Below are 14,918 nucleotides of genomic sequence, written 5' to 3'. Positions count from 1 at the left end.
AGTGTAAAGACATGTTCAATATTTTATCTTTTATAGAATTTTTTTTATTTGTGTTTTTGTTTTTCTAACGCAGCCTGTAACATTGGAGTATCCACTGGTTAGGCATCAAAGATCAGTTGAGAAGATACAGCGCCATGTGTGGAATTAGAAACAACACAACGGTCAAGTTTTGTTCTGAGGTCTGTCTTTGACAGGTTTTAAAAGTTAGTGTAGGGCCTCCCTGGTGGCGCAGCGGTTGAGCGCTGGGTTGCGAGGCTGCCCGCAGCCTCTGCAGCGCCGGTTTGATTCCCGGGCTGCTTCCCGGCCACCAGAGGAGGGTCCCACATGGCGCGCAAACCTCTCCTGCCGCCCGCTGCTCCCCTCAGCAGTGTACTTGGGTCCTTCTGCCTGCTCTGCTCCCCGCTCTGGCTCTGGTGAATTCTCTCACCCTCCCGCGCTTCTGACTGTACCCAGTGCTTGTATAAATAAATGAATAAAAATAATTAAAAAAAAAAAAGTTAGTGTAAAGGCACTTTTTTTTTTTTGATTATGAAAGTAGTATATGTTCATTCCTTTACTCAGCAGATATTTATCTGAATGTTAAAAATCTTTTCTAAATCTAGGGGAAACTTGGATAACACAATATCCCTGTGGTCATTCTCTTTACATTTATGTGTGTTGGAGCATGTTTTAGATACGGAGGAAAATAGCCCTGGTAATCCTACCAATTTTAACATGTTAGGGTAGTCGTCCTTTTTTTTTAAACGCACAAATCTATTGGCATGTATACATAAATACATACAGAATTGTGTATGTATTACTGCCCTAACTAGATATGTAGGTTACATCTAATTCTGCCTCATTTTTTTCAATTAATACAATACTATTGGTTTATTCTCATGTTATTCAACATTCTTTGATATAGCTGTCTAATTCATATAGAGAATAATGTACTCATTTCTCCAGTTGATAGACATTTAGGAGATCTGTCTTGCTATTATAACTAATACTGCAGTATCTTTGAACATAAGCTTTACCCTCATTTAGATCATTTTTCTAGATTTATTTTTAGAACAAGATTGGATAAACTCTGACAAGTTTACACTTTGATCCAAACTGTTACCTATGCTGTTTTACCCATTGACAGAGAGCATAGCAGTACTCTTCTAATTTTGGAGGAGACAAAATTCACAATTTGTTAAGCTTTTATTTGTGCATGCTGAACAGTCATTTTAAGTTTAACCCATGCCTATTCATGTGGCTGCAGTGCAAAGATTTCCTAAGACTTATAGTCTAATAAAGTAATTGTAGTGTATCAGAAGGATTTTTCTAATATTAACTCTTGGTTCTGCGCAGCTAGTCCTATACTGTATATGTTAAGCATAATCCTACCTTGGAAATACCTCTCTGAAGGAAAATCAGATAGTGACAGAATTATCCGGCCTATTGTCATCATTCATGCAAGGAGTGAGTATGTTAGTGCTAATACAGTCTAGAGTCCAAGAATTGCCAGACTCTTTGTTGATCTGCTGGTAAGAGTGGCTTGTTGGTATATCATCGGCTGGCACTTTGGGCTGTAGGATAGTGACATAGATTAAGAAGAGGGAGCTGAAAAGCTGGTGACTGAATATCACCTGAGAGTTGAGCAGTAATTAACTTTATTATTAATATAAGGAAATTATTCATTTGAGAACTGGAAAATGCTAAGGATGTAAGTAGAAAGCAGTAATTATTTTACTGTGTCAAGGCAATAGCTAGAGAGTACTGGAAAGAACTAAATTAGTTGGACGGTAGCCTACAGAGCAATCACAGTGGAGAAGTATGAAAATGCAGGCAGTTGAGTCTGGTCCCTCTCATCATCTGCTTAATCCATTCAGAGAAGGTGAAAGAATCATTGCTGAATGGTTGATATCTATATAAGCAGATAATATAGGCATCGGAGTAAAGTAGAAATGACTCATTCTTGTTATGAATCAGGACAGTTGGAGTCTGCTTTATGATTTTAGATATGTTAACTACCCTCTCTAAGAGTCAGGTTTCTCTTCTCCAGGATTTTAAGAAAGTCACAAATTAATGTACTTAAAGTATATAAGATAGTAGTAGTGTTACTAAATCCTATAGTTGTTGAAAATCTCTAAAATATTATCTACTTATATAGATATCAACCATTCAGCAATGATTCATGGTCGGCAAAGTCTAATTGACCTGGCTTTCAGCAGAGGAAATGAATACTAAAACCGGTGAACAATGCAGTCACTTAGTTCTCCATTTTGTGTTAATGTAGATGTATAGATCAAAAAACCAAGGTTCTCCCTGGCAACATCTCAAAATTCACTGAGATAGCTGGCCAAGCCCAAAAGGTGCTAGAGTAGAATCACTGGGAAAACGGACAGTAAATATGAACTACCCGCACCTACTGAAGTACTGAGGGTCCTTCAAGGAGGGAGCTTCATTTAAGTGCTTGAATGTTTTAACACCATTGTTTATCTGTGAGGGCTCATGGAGTTTTTGCATGGTTGCATATTTCTATACGTGTTAGTGTAACTAGGAGATGACCAGTCTGAATCCTTGCCATTCCTACTGCCATGCTTCCCACCCCCCACCCCCACTTTGTAATCCTAACTGAATATTCTGTTTTCCAGTTGCTGTGTTCAGTAAACCAGTCTTGGCGGCTGTCAGACATCAGGAGTAGGAGAGATGAAGCAGGGAGGGCTGGCTTAAAACCCTAAGTGGGAGATAGTGGCAGTGAGTGTGTTTGGTTGGGTGTTCTGATATGGAAAGCAGGCTGTGTGGGCTCTCTAGTCTAGATAGTCTCAACCATTTGGAAATATATGTAGGAAATCTTGTTTGTAGCCACTACAGTCACTGATTCTACTTAAGGATATTTTATGGTGTTTTTTAGCATATTTTGGTTTGAACACTTATATACTGAAATATATATTGTTTATTACTTATTTTCACTTTGTTTCCTTTATATTATAGTTGGAGTATTACATTGATTTTTTTTGATAATTATGTGTATAAATATAGAAGCACATTGAATGTCATTTCAGGTAGTAAAAGGAGAGTCAAAATATTTGTATAAAAAAGGGCATCTTGTTTCATGATTTGATTTTACCCACTTTATTTAATTATTTTTTTAAAGATTTATTTATTTATGCAGACAAGAGCTGGAGTACAGGCCAGAGGTGTGGGGGGTGAGAGGATCCACCAGAGACAGAGTGGGGAACAGAACAGGCAGACTGACTGAAATACACTGCTGAGGGGAGTAGCAGGCGAGACAGGAGAGGTCTGCTGGACCATGTGGGTTTCTCCCTGGCTGGCCAGGGGATCAAATTTGTGCTGCAGTGGCTGCAGACATCTTTATAGGTTGCATCTTAACCCCTTGCACCACCAGGGAGGCCCAATTTTACCCCACTTTAAAGCTAATAAATTAGTCTGTTACTATTTCATGGGTTGGAGTAGAAGACACAGTATTCTTGCAACAGATACAAAGTCCCTACTATTCTAATGCCCCAAATGCTTATTTTCTTACAAATTCTGTATAAGGTAGATTTTAAAAAATTTTTCATGAGTATCTATTTTAGAGAACCAAAAAGACAAGCAGTTAAATGACTTGCAGAAGGTTTGCCCAACTAGTAAGTAGCAGGAAGAACTCAGGAACCCAGTTTCTCTGAGCCGACTTTTCTATATACCACAGGAGATAGTTATCTTAGAATTCCAGTTTATTGGGTGGGAGCCCTATATATATCTTTATTTATTTATTTATTTATTTATTAAACATTAGAGAGAGGTCTGCGTGCCATGTGGAACCCTCCTCCGGTGGCTGGGGAGCAGCTGGGGATCGAACCGGCACTGCAAAGGCTGCGGGCAGCTTTGCAGCCCAGCGCTCAACCGCTGCGCCACCGGGGAGGCCCCTGGATATCAATTTCTTATTGGTGTAAATGCTGTAAATGTATCTTCCTAGTTTTGTCTTTTTTTTTTTTTTAACTTTGTCTATGCTGCCATGGCTACATAAAATTTTAATTTTTAGATATTGTATTACTCAAATTTCAAATCTTTGTGACTTTTGCTTTTTGTCTTACTTTCATACCTCCAAGTTAAAAACCACCTTCCTATATTTTTCTGGTAAAACAGACATTTTGGTGAGGAAAGAAAATACACATAGGGACTAAAAAGCAGTTCCTTCGCAAGCCCCCAGCTCCAACCCTTAGAGCTGCGATTAAAATTCAGGAGCATCCTCTCACAATACTGCTTGGAGTGAGTGGGAAGCAAAGGTGAAGAGCTCTTTTGTGGGGGAGAGTGATGAACTGTGGTTACTCTGCTGCCTAGGACACCTCCATAGGACTCATCCGCCCAGAGCTCTTTACTGCCAACAACTGGGATGGCCTTCCCATTCTAGAGCTTGACAGAGGTGCTGATATACCTGAAGGAAAATGAGCTTTTAGACCAAAATGAGGGGATATCTGAAGAGCACAACCATTTCAAAAGAAAGACAACATAATCAACTACAGATTCTGTTAGTAGCAGAAATATTACAACTGACTGACCAAGAATTTTAAATTGAAATATTAACTATGCTAAAAGGAATATAGCAGTAAGAAACAAGAACAAGCAAACATAGGAAAAGTCAAGTAAGGTATGAGAAACTTGAGAACTGGAAGGTAAGATTGAGAAAATTTTCTAGGAAGAAGTAAAATACAAATGAATACATTACACAAATATATGTACATATATATATGATCAAAATATCAAAATAACAATGTAGTTGTTGGGGTAAGGGAAACCAAAGAAGGAGAGCACTTCCTTCATCTAATTTCCTATATCTAAATTTCCTTAGATAAGAAATTTAAAACAAAAGAAATGGAAATATAGAAAAAGTAGTACAACAAATAGGATACTAGAAATAGGTCTGAATATATAAATAAGAAAATAATTACTAGTTCCCAGGAAAATTCTTTTTAAATGTGCAAGGACACTACATGAACCTTATGTGCGCTCTGTATAGCCCAACTAGACAGTATTCACAAGGTCATAATAAGTAATACCTGTTTATTTAATCAAGACTCTGACACAGATGTCTGAGGAAGATGGGAAAATGGGAAGGTTGCATGTGAGTGGCAGGGATGAGGGGAGAAACATTATTATTCAAGGAGAATCAAAGAGTTACTGCATGAAGTGGAAAAATTAAAGAGTGGTTGATATGAGTATTATTTAGAGACACAGAGGTGAAGACAAGCTAATGTGCCAAAAATGAAGGAATGGTGGTTGCTTTTAAGGAAGGCAACATAGGGGGGCAAAGGTACAGAACTCATGTTTTTCTTCAAAAATCTTACAGGAATATTTCAGTCTATAAACTATGTCATATGTAACTTTTATTGAAATGAAAAAGTGCAAAGAATTTTTTAATTTTTATTAAAAATAAAAAGTACAAAGGGAAGAAGAAAGCCAGAATTTACAATGGCTGAGCTCACCACCCTCTCCAGCTTGGAACACCTGCTCTGTGAACCTGAGGGACTATTTACATCCTACACAATTAATAGGACTCAGGGCCTCTCCCATGGAAGACATCTGAGCTGCCAACTGAAGACAGTTTGTCTCATCTAGGGAGAGAGAATCACTCTATCTACCAGAAGTTGTGAACTCTTTCACTCTTAATCGCCTCTGGTGCAAGTCCTGAGTTGACAAAGGTCCTGTTGGGAGTGACTTTCAATTTCCTATTCCTCTCCCCACATGGCTGTAACTAAGGCAAATCCTCTGCAAATTCGAGGTATGGCAGGCCTGACATCTGCCTATGCACTTGCTGAATTTATTAAAATAATTTCCTCAGACAACCTAGTTCACATCTTCTTTCTCCAAACCTACATAAAAAAATATGTATTTTTTTCTTTTGAAAAGAATGACTCCTGTGCCTTGCAAAATCTGCAATGTTTCCACATCAATTGTAGAGAACTTTGCCAGGAGCAAACCCACAGCAATGCCTGTGCTAGTCATGGTATGTTCATCCTTTGTTCTTATCAAACACACCATGAACACACAATTGCTTTGGCTCTTTCCAAGACAGTATACAAAAAGTTAGACACATTGAATCCTGCCTTCTTGTTTGTAACCTGAGTCATAGCCAACAGCTGTGAAACATCCAAGCATTTGTTCCTATTCCTGGGATATAGGTCCTGAGAATTTATTTTAGTGGTAGACATCAAACCAAATACATAGATGAAAGGAAACAGAGCATTGTGGGAGAAGTCACATACCTTCAGCATGTAATAGAAGGGAAACCATGACAGGAAGAGGTCAGAGAAGAACTCGGCAATGCTGAATACACCATACACTACCCAATAGGTCAGCCACTGAGTATCATCGTCTTTGTTGGGACTCTCTATGGCTTTAATCCTGAAAGGCAATACAAATGTAAGTTTTATCATTTAATAAGGTGTAATAAAGCATTTTCAAACATACTTTCACAGCTGTCCTCTAACATGAAGTAAGAAATTCAGGCAAATGTATATACTATTACTAGATGCAAGAGCACAACCTAAGCCAGGAAGCAATGAGGGGAAGTAAGGACAAACCATTATAACTTCTTGTTCTGATCCTCTGGTGACCAGAGAAACCAAAACCAGTTGTTTCCTGTCAAGCTCCAGCCAGACCCTAGGAGATACCACCAGTGACCAGTAACTCCAAACGGGGTTGAGACTAGAACTGAGTGGGGTCTACCACCAGGATATATCAAAAAATCTCTTATGATAACTCAGTTCTTGTGCACTTTTAATAACTGAGGTACATCATGGGTCAATAACAATTTTCATAAAGGAACATAGTTCAGATACTATCCAAATTCCATAACACACAAATAGGGAAAATACTTTGCTATCAATTTGGTTCTGGTTGTCATTCTGTGATCCTCTTATCTTCCTCCTCTCATCAATAATATGACTTTCTCAGTAGCAACTGCTGCTTAAACAAATTCTTTCTGCAAATGAAATTTAGAGATTTCATTCTGTACAACAATCTTCTTTTTACTTCTGAATTACAGAAATTTCTTATAGTCTTGTGAATCTCCTCATTCTAAAGCTAAATGAAATATCATTTTAAATCCTATCCCAACATATATCTGAATGCTTATAACTGAGCTGGACTAAAATAATAAACTAGAAGAAATATGAATCTTGTTTAGCGTATGAGATGAGTTAACTATTGAAAATGCACTAGCTACTAAAATCAGTTCCCCAAAGTGACTGTTAGGCCCTGAGTCATGCTGAGTCATTCACTAAGGAAGATTCTGAATTAATTAGGAGAAGCTATGAGTGTATGCCTGCATACATGCATGAAAGTGTGACAAAAATAACAAAAGGGAAAGTTAGAGTTGAATGAGATTAATGCTAATGATTTAGGAAGAGAAGGAGAGGAAGAATGAGGAAGTGAATGCAGTTTTGAACATCAGAGAAAGGGCAAAATGGATATTTTACCACAAAATATGTATGAAATAAATGTAAATAAAATGAACTTTAAAAAATTATTATAAAATAATGACTTGTGTATGCCTGTATTACCTTTTCTCATATATACACTAGCTAAAGTAACACCAAGCCAATACATCCTTGTCCAAGTGAGTGAATATGGGTAGATTCTACAACTGGACTTGTACAGTATGTACAGATTTCAACTCACTGTGTCAGAATGAGGATGTAACAATTTATTAGGCAGCACAGGGGATTCAGGAAATCCAAGATGCACTCTATGCTTATTGGTCATTTATTGTATGGACCAAAGGACAAAAATAAAGAATGCGAGGGAAAGAGCTGAATAATTATTTCATTTAAACTTCATTAGTTCTATGGAATATATATAAATAATAATTGAGAAGAAGAAATTGAGACTTAGGGAAGAAAAATAACATGTGGAGGGCACCTGGCTGCAAGTAGCAGAGTTTGGATTTGCACCTATAAGTAACTTCAACCATTTATCCATTGTTGGACTCTTTGGTTGTTGCCATATTTGGTGACTGTGAATAATGCCGTGACAAACATAGTACAATTGTGATATTTTAAATAAAATAAATACTTCAAATTAGTGCTTTTGTTCTGTTCAGATACATATCTAGAAGTGAGATTGCTGAAAGTTACAGTAATTCTATTTTTAACTTTTTGAGGAAACTCCATACTGGTTTCAACACTGGTTGCATCAATTTACATCCCCAAAAACAGTGCACAAGAGTTCCCTTCTCCACATCCTCTGCAAAATTGCTTTCATGTTGATGTTTTGATAAAAATCATTCTGACAGATGTGAGGTGATACCTCATTCTAGTTTTGATTTGCATTTCCCTGCTTAATAGTAATATTGAAGATCATTTCACATGCCTATTGACCATCTGTATGTTTTCTGTGGAGAAGTAGTTGTTCAGATCCTCTACCATTTTTTTTTGGAGACCATCATTTTTATTTACATCAATTCAGTTTATACATATTTGAATCTTATTTGAATGACCTACATCTGTTTCTGATATAAAATCCAAGTTTAAAATAACGATCAATTTGCTATTCACATATCATGCTCAAGTTCCATTTGTATATGTAAATCCAACCTTATATAGAGAGATAAAAGGTACTTCACATAAATTTAGTGAAGTTGAACCTTATATAGACAACACAAAAACATATCGATGAAGTTTTTTCAGGCTGCAACTACGGTAGCATTTTTCTGCAGTATTAGTGCACTGAAAGAAAATAAATTTATCTAAAATATAAAGACTAATCCATTCTTCCAAAACTATTAATTACCTCCCAAGTGTTTCATAATTCAGTTCTAGAAGTTTGTGGAACTGTGAGCATTCCCTGTTCAGAAATGTGACATCTATAAAAACTTGCAGAAAATTTCAGAAAAAAATCTAGTCTTCTAATTTAAAAGTTGATTGGTTTGCCAATGGCACAGTCATATCTTGGGGCTCAAGTCAATAAAACCACAAAGATCAAAATTATACCTTGTACTCTCTCTGACCGTGATATAAATTAGAAATCAAACTATAAGAAAAAAAAAAACAAAAAATTGTGAATACATGCAAACTAAACAACCAGCTGCTCAAGAGCATTTGGATAAATGAAGAAATCAAACATAAATTAAAAAATACCTTGAGACAAAAATGATGATACAAGCTGCTGGAATCCATGGAATACAGCAAAAACAGTCTCTGTGGGACCAAATTAAAGATCAAGAAATAGCTAAATAATCTCATATCTCACCTAAAGCAACTTGGAAAAGAAAATGAACATGATCCAAAATTAGTAGAAAGAAGGAAATAATAAAAATAAGAGCGCTGGGCTGCGAAGCTGCCTCTGCAGGGCCGGTTAGATCCCCGGCCGCAGGCTAGAGGGGGTCCCACTGGCGCGCAGACCTCTCCTGCCGCACCTACTGCTCCCCTCAGCAGAGTATTTCGTCAGTCTGCCCGTTCTGTTTCCCTCTCTGGCTCTGGTGAATTCTCTCATCCTCCCACGCTTCTGACTGTACCCAGTGCTTGTATAAATAAATAAATAAAAAGATAAAAAAAAAAAAAAGAAGATGGGCCTCCCCTGGTGGCGCAGTGGTTGAGCCCTGGGCTGCGAGGTTGCCCGCAGCCTCTGCAGTGCCGGTTAGTTCCCCAGCCGCTGGCGAGGGTCCCACCAAAAAAAAAAAAAAAAAAAAAAAAAAGAGCAGAAATAAATAAAATGAGACCAAAAAGACTATACAAAAGAAAAAAATAAATGAAACTAAGAGCTTGCTCTTTGAGAAGATAAACAAACTTGATAATGAAAGAAAAGCGATCATTACAGATAACACAAATATAAAAGATCGTAAGAGATTACTAAGAATAGATATATGCTAATCTTTTCTATAAAATCTGTCACAAGACCAGGATGCCCATTTTCACCACTTCGGTTTAACCTGTTACTAGAGGTTTTGGCTAAACACAGGAAATAAGGGGAATCCAAGTAGGAAAAGATGAAGTGAACCTATCACTGTTTGCAAATGACAGATACCAAGATCCTAAAGACTCCATTGAAGTTTATCAGAGACAAGAAATTAATACAGCAAAGTGGCAACGATGCCAGCAACATACAAAAATCCTTTGCCTTTTTATATACAAAAAAGGAAGCAAAAAAATTAAGGAAAAGAACCTCTATTAATAATTGTTTCAAAAATAATTAAATGCCTCTGAAAAAAACTAATAAAAGAGGTAAAAGACTAATATAAAGAGGACAAGATGTTATTAAAGGACAGTGATATAAGGAGGAGAAAATCAATATAATCAAAATGACTATCCTGCTTAAAATAATACACAAATTTAACACAATCCCCATCAAAATGTGAACAATATTTTGCAAAGAAATTGAACAAAAAATACTGAAGTCCATATGGAACCACAAAAGACCTTAATTACAAAAGTAACCCTAAGAAAAAAGGAGAGAAATGGAGATACCACATTCCCCAGATGCAAACTTTACTATAAAGCAACAGTAGTAGGGCCTCCCCGGTGGCGCAGCGGTTGAGCGCTGGGTTGCGAAGCTGCCAAAACCTCTGCTATGCCGGTTCTATCCCTGGCTGCTCCCCGGCCACCGGAGGAGGGTCCCACATGGCGCGCAGACCTCTCCTGCCGCCCGCTGCTCCCCTCAGCAGTGTACTTCGGTCCTTCTGCCTGTTCTGCTCCCCGCTCTGGCTCTGGTGAATTCTCTCACCCTCCTGTGCTTCTAACTGTGCCCAGTGCTTGTATGTATAAATAAATAAATAAATCTTAAAAAAAAAAAAAAAAAAAAAAAAGCAACAGTAGTAAAAACAATATAGCACTGGCACTTGGACCAATGGAACAGAATTGAAAGCCCAGAAATAAGACAGCATCTAATCTATGATAAAGTATCTATGACCATAAAATGGGGGGAAAGACAGTTTCTTTAATAAATGGTGCTTGGGAAACTAGAAAGACACACATAAAAGGAAATGGATTACTCGCTGACACCCTGCACAGAAATAAACTCCAAAGGATTAAAGATTTAGATATAAGACCTGCAACAATGAAATACATAGAAGAAAACATTTGGCAATACGTTGCATAATATCAACAAAAAAGATAAATTTGGTGATTGGTTCCTATGACAAGGGATTAAAAAAACAAATAGTTGGGATTACCTCAAGTTAAAATCTTCTATACAGAGAAACAAAATATACAGTATTAAATAGATACCCACAGAATGGGAGAAAATACTCACACAATATGTAGCTGATAGGGATTAACATTCAAGATAAGTAAAAACACACAATTGAAGCATAAAACAAATAACCTAAATAAATGGGCAGCAAATACAAACAGGCAATTCATCAGAGGATATCCAGAAGGCCAAAAGACATGAAAAATGGACATTGCCACTTCTAATAAGAGAGATGCAGGTTAAAACAAGATACCAGCTCACACCTGTGAGAATGGCGCATATGGAAAAAAAAAAAAAAACCAACAACAAGTTTTAGAGAGGATGCAGAGAAAAAGAAACACTATTACACTGAGAGTGGGAATATGAACTGCTGCAACTATTATGGAAAGCTATCTGAATTTACCTTAAAAAACGAATAATTGAGGGCCTCCCCTGGTGGCACAGTGGTTGAGTGCTGGGCTGCGAAGCTGCCCACAGCCTCTGCAACTCCGGTTCCATCCCTGGCCACCAGGCGAGGGTCCCACATGGTGCGCAGACCTCTCCTGCCGCCCGCTGCTCCCCTCAGCAGTGTACTTCGGTTCTTCTGCCTGTTCTGTTCCCTGCTCTGGCTCTGGTGAATTCTCTCACCTTCCCGTACTTCTGACTGTACCCAGTGCTTGTATAAATAAATAAATAAATCTTAAAAAAAAAAAAAAAAGATTCCTTTAAAAAAAATCCAACAAACTAGTAATTGAAATAGAATACAACCCAATAGTCCCACTCTTGGAAAAACAGCCACATAATATAAAACAATCATCAACAACAAAAAAACCCTTATGTTCCACAATGTTCACAGCAGCATTATTTACAGGACATGGAAGCAGCTTACATGTCCGTTGACAGACTACTGGATCATGAAGATGTGGTGAATACACAACATGGAGTATTATATAGCCAAAAGAAAGGGTGAAATGTAGCCATTTTCAACAAAATGGAGAGTATTTGCAAGAATTATGTGCAACAAAAATAGAACAAATACTGGACATTTACATAGCAGACAGATACTGGATATTCACATAGCAGACGATTTGATAGCATCAATCACTTTCAAAAACTAGTGGTCATTTATAAACATTCTGAGGGCTCTGAGGTTAAGAAGGAGGGGGAAGAAATGGGACAAAGGATGGTGCTGAAGGAAATAAGAAAGATGAATGTTAGTTAAAATAGCATTATTATAGCTGTTGATATGATGAAAAGTAGTAAGACCAGCATATATTTGGAAAATATAATCTGCAGAGCATACTGATAATATGAAAGTGAGAAAAATCAAAGGTAATCCACATTTTAGCCCTGAGAAAATGAACAAATGGTTATACCACTTCTAAAGGCTGGGAGGCAGATGGGTTTGATTAATTGGGTACTAAGCAATAGCAGAAGATTCTGTTTTGTGCATAGAGTATCACACTATGTTTAAAATATATAAGGGCCTCCCCAGTGGCACAGAGGTTGAGCGCTGGGTTGTGAAGCTGCCCGCCTGCAGCCTCTGCAGCGCCAGTTTGATCCCCAGGCGCTGGGCAAGGGTCCCACATGGCACACAGACCTCTCCTGCCGCCCGCTGCTCCCCTCAGCAGTGTATTTCAGCCAGTCTGCCTGTTCTGTTCCCCGCTCTGGCTCTGGTGAATTCTCTCACCCTCCCGCGCTTCTGACTGTACCCAGGGCTTGAATAAATAAATAAATAAATCTTAAAAAAAAAAAAAAAAACAGCTACTCATATTTAAAAAAATAAAATAAAATAAAATATATAAGATCATGTATGATCCCCTAATAAAGTGCCCCATGTTTATAATTGTAGTGATCTGATTAATGGATTCAATTTATAAGAAAGTTTTCTGCTAACACAAAATCTGATTCTGTTTGAATTCAAATTTTACCTTGAAGTGGTAATGAAGAGGTGAGTAAGATGTAACCGAATTCTAGAATATTGGAAGTAAACTCCTATCATAGTTAGTACTCAATAATTTAGTGTTCTTTCCTCTTGATTTTCCAGTTATAGAACTTTACAAATGATGCTATATAATTTATTTCACATGTTCATTTGGAACTTCCAGTGAATTATAGGAAAATATCACATAGTCCCTTTTAACTACTTAAGATACGTAAGAGTTTCTATTAAAATGTATTTGACATAAATTTGTTTAAAATTATTGAATACTGAGAAATTAATTTTAAAATGTACCTATCTTGGGCCTCCCCGGTGGCGCAGCAGTAGAGCGCTGGGTTGCGAAGCTGCCCGCAGCCTCTGCGGCGCCGGTTCGATTCCCGGCTGCTCCCCGGCCACCGGAGGAGGGTCCCACATGGTGCGCAGACCTCTCCTGCCACCCGCTGCTCCCCTCAGCAGTGTACTTCGGTCCTTCTGCCTGTTCTGCTCCCCGCTCTGGCTCTGGTGAATTCTCTCACCCTCCCGCGCTTCTGACTGTACCCAGTGCATGTATAAACAAAACAAATGAACAAACAAATAAATAAATAAATAAAACATGCCTCTATAAAAAAAATAAAAAATAAAAAATAAAATGTACCTATCTTCAAAGACAAACTATATGAAAAGTAACAAGAACAGATAATGTAAATTACATAATCTCAAAAAAGTAAGCTTTTCATTAAAAATGCATAATTAGTTTAAATGGATAAACTATAAGAATGTTGTCATCAGCTTTTGTGGCAGTGAACTGAATTTTGCTGATAATCTTTCCATATCCATTTACATGAGCAACTTTACTCTGTATAAGTTAAACACCTGTTAAAGTTTTTACTGCATTGCTGTTTCTGCACCACCATTCTCTCTGAATTCAAATGGACTTCAGGCATTTCAATTCCCCTAGATGAAAATATTTTTCATGGGTCATATGATAATAATGAGAATTGTTTAATACAACCTTAGAAAGAATACAACCAACATTCAAGCAAGTTCTAACAAGTGTTTCATTTTTTTCAAAGCACACTATTTTGAGCCTAACTATCACTTTTATATAGGATCACATCCTCCAGGGCCAGAACCCATCACTGTTGTATCAGCATCAATTGGTTAATCTGCATAAATTCTCAATGGCACTGTAGAAACTCACTGTAGTCCATGGATATTCAACTGAAAAGGCATCTCTTATCCAAGAAGTAGTACAGACAACTCCAGCTCCGCATTTCACTATTCTAATTCCCTTTTCCTCTGACGATTTTTTCCAATCAGGTTGTTTGTTTTTGAGCAATAAGGGTTCTTCATATATTTTGGATACTAATCCCTTCTCTGATATATTTGTAAATATATTCTCCCATACCATAGGTATCTTTTCTCCTTTGTTGGTGTCCTTTGCTGTGCAGAATCTTTTTAGTTTGATGTAATCCCATGTATTTAGTTTTTGTTTTAGTTGCCCTTCCTTTCCTTTGGAGACAGATCCAAGAAAATATCATTCAGACAGATGTGAAGGAAGCTACTGCCTATATTTTCCACTAGGAATTTTATGGTTTCAGATCTTAATTTTGAATTAATTTTTGTGGATGGTGGTTGAATTCCATTCATTTGCATGAACTATTTAAATACATTTTAGTGTATCCGTACAATGAAATATTCTGAAGTCTTTAAAAGGGGTAGTAATAGGGAAAGATGTCCAAGAAATATTGTTAAAATGAGTGTTATAAAATAGTGTTAAAATAGTGTTATAATTTTGTGTTTAAAGAAAAGGAACATTTATTTGTGCATGCTTATACACCAAGGATGGCATCCAGAAGTA

At 37.3% G+C, this 14,918-nt stretch overlaps 1 protein-coding gene across 1 annotated transcript in view; it reads right to left on the bottom strand.

Moving 5' to 3' along the window:
- REEP5 (receptor accessory protein 5) overlaps positions 1 to 14,918 on the bottom strand; it is a 51,515-nt gene that overhangs the window by 18,552 nt on the left and 18,045 nt on the right. Inside the window, exon 3 of the mRNA XM_037529449.1 lies at positions 6,234 to 6,372. Coding sequence (XP_037385346.1) covers positions 6,234 to 6,372 — 139 coding nt within the window. The remainder of the gene's footprint in view (positions 1 to 6,233; positions 6,373 to 14,918) is intronic.

This window comes from Talpa occidentalis, unplaced genomic scaffold (assembly GCF_014898055.3).
Source record: "Talpa occidentalis isolate TD23 unplaced genomic scaffold, MPIMG_talOcc4v2.1 talOcc4.6, whole genome shotgun sequence".
Lineage (NCBI taxonomy): Eukaryota > Metazoa > Chordata > Mammalia > Eulipotyphla > Talpidae > Talpa > Talpa occidentalis.
This window is presented reverse-complemented; position numbering and strand designations above follow the sequence as displayed.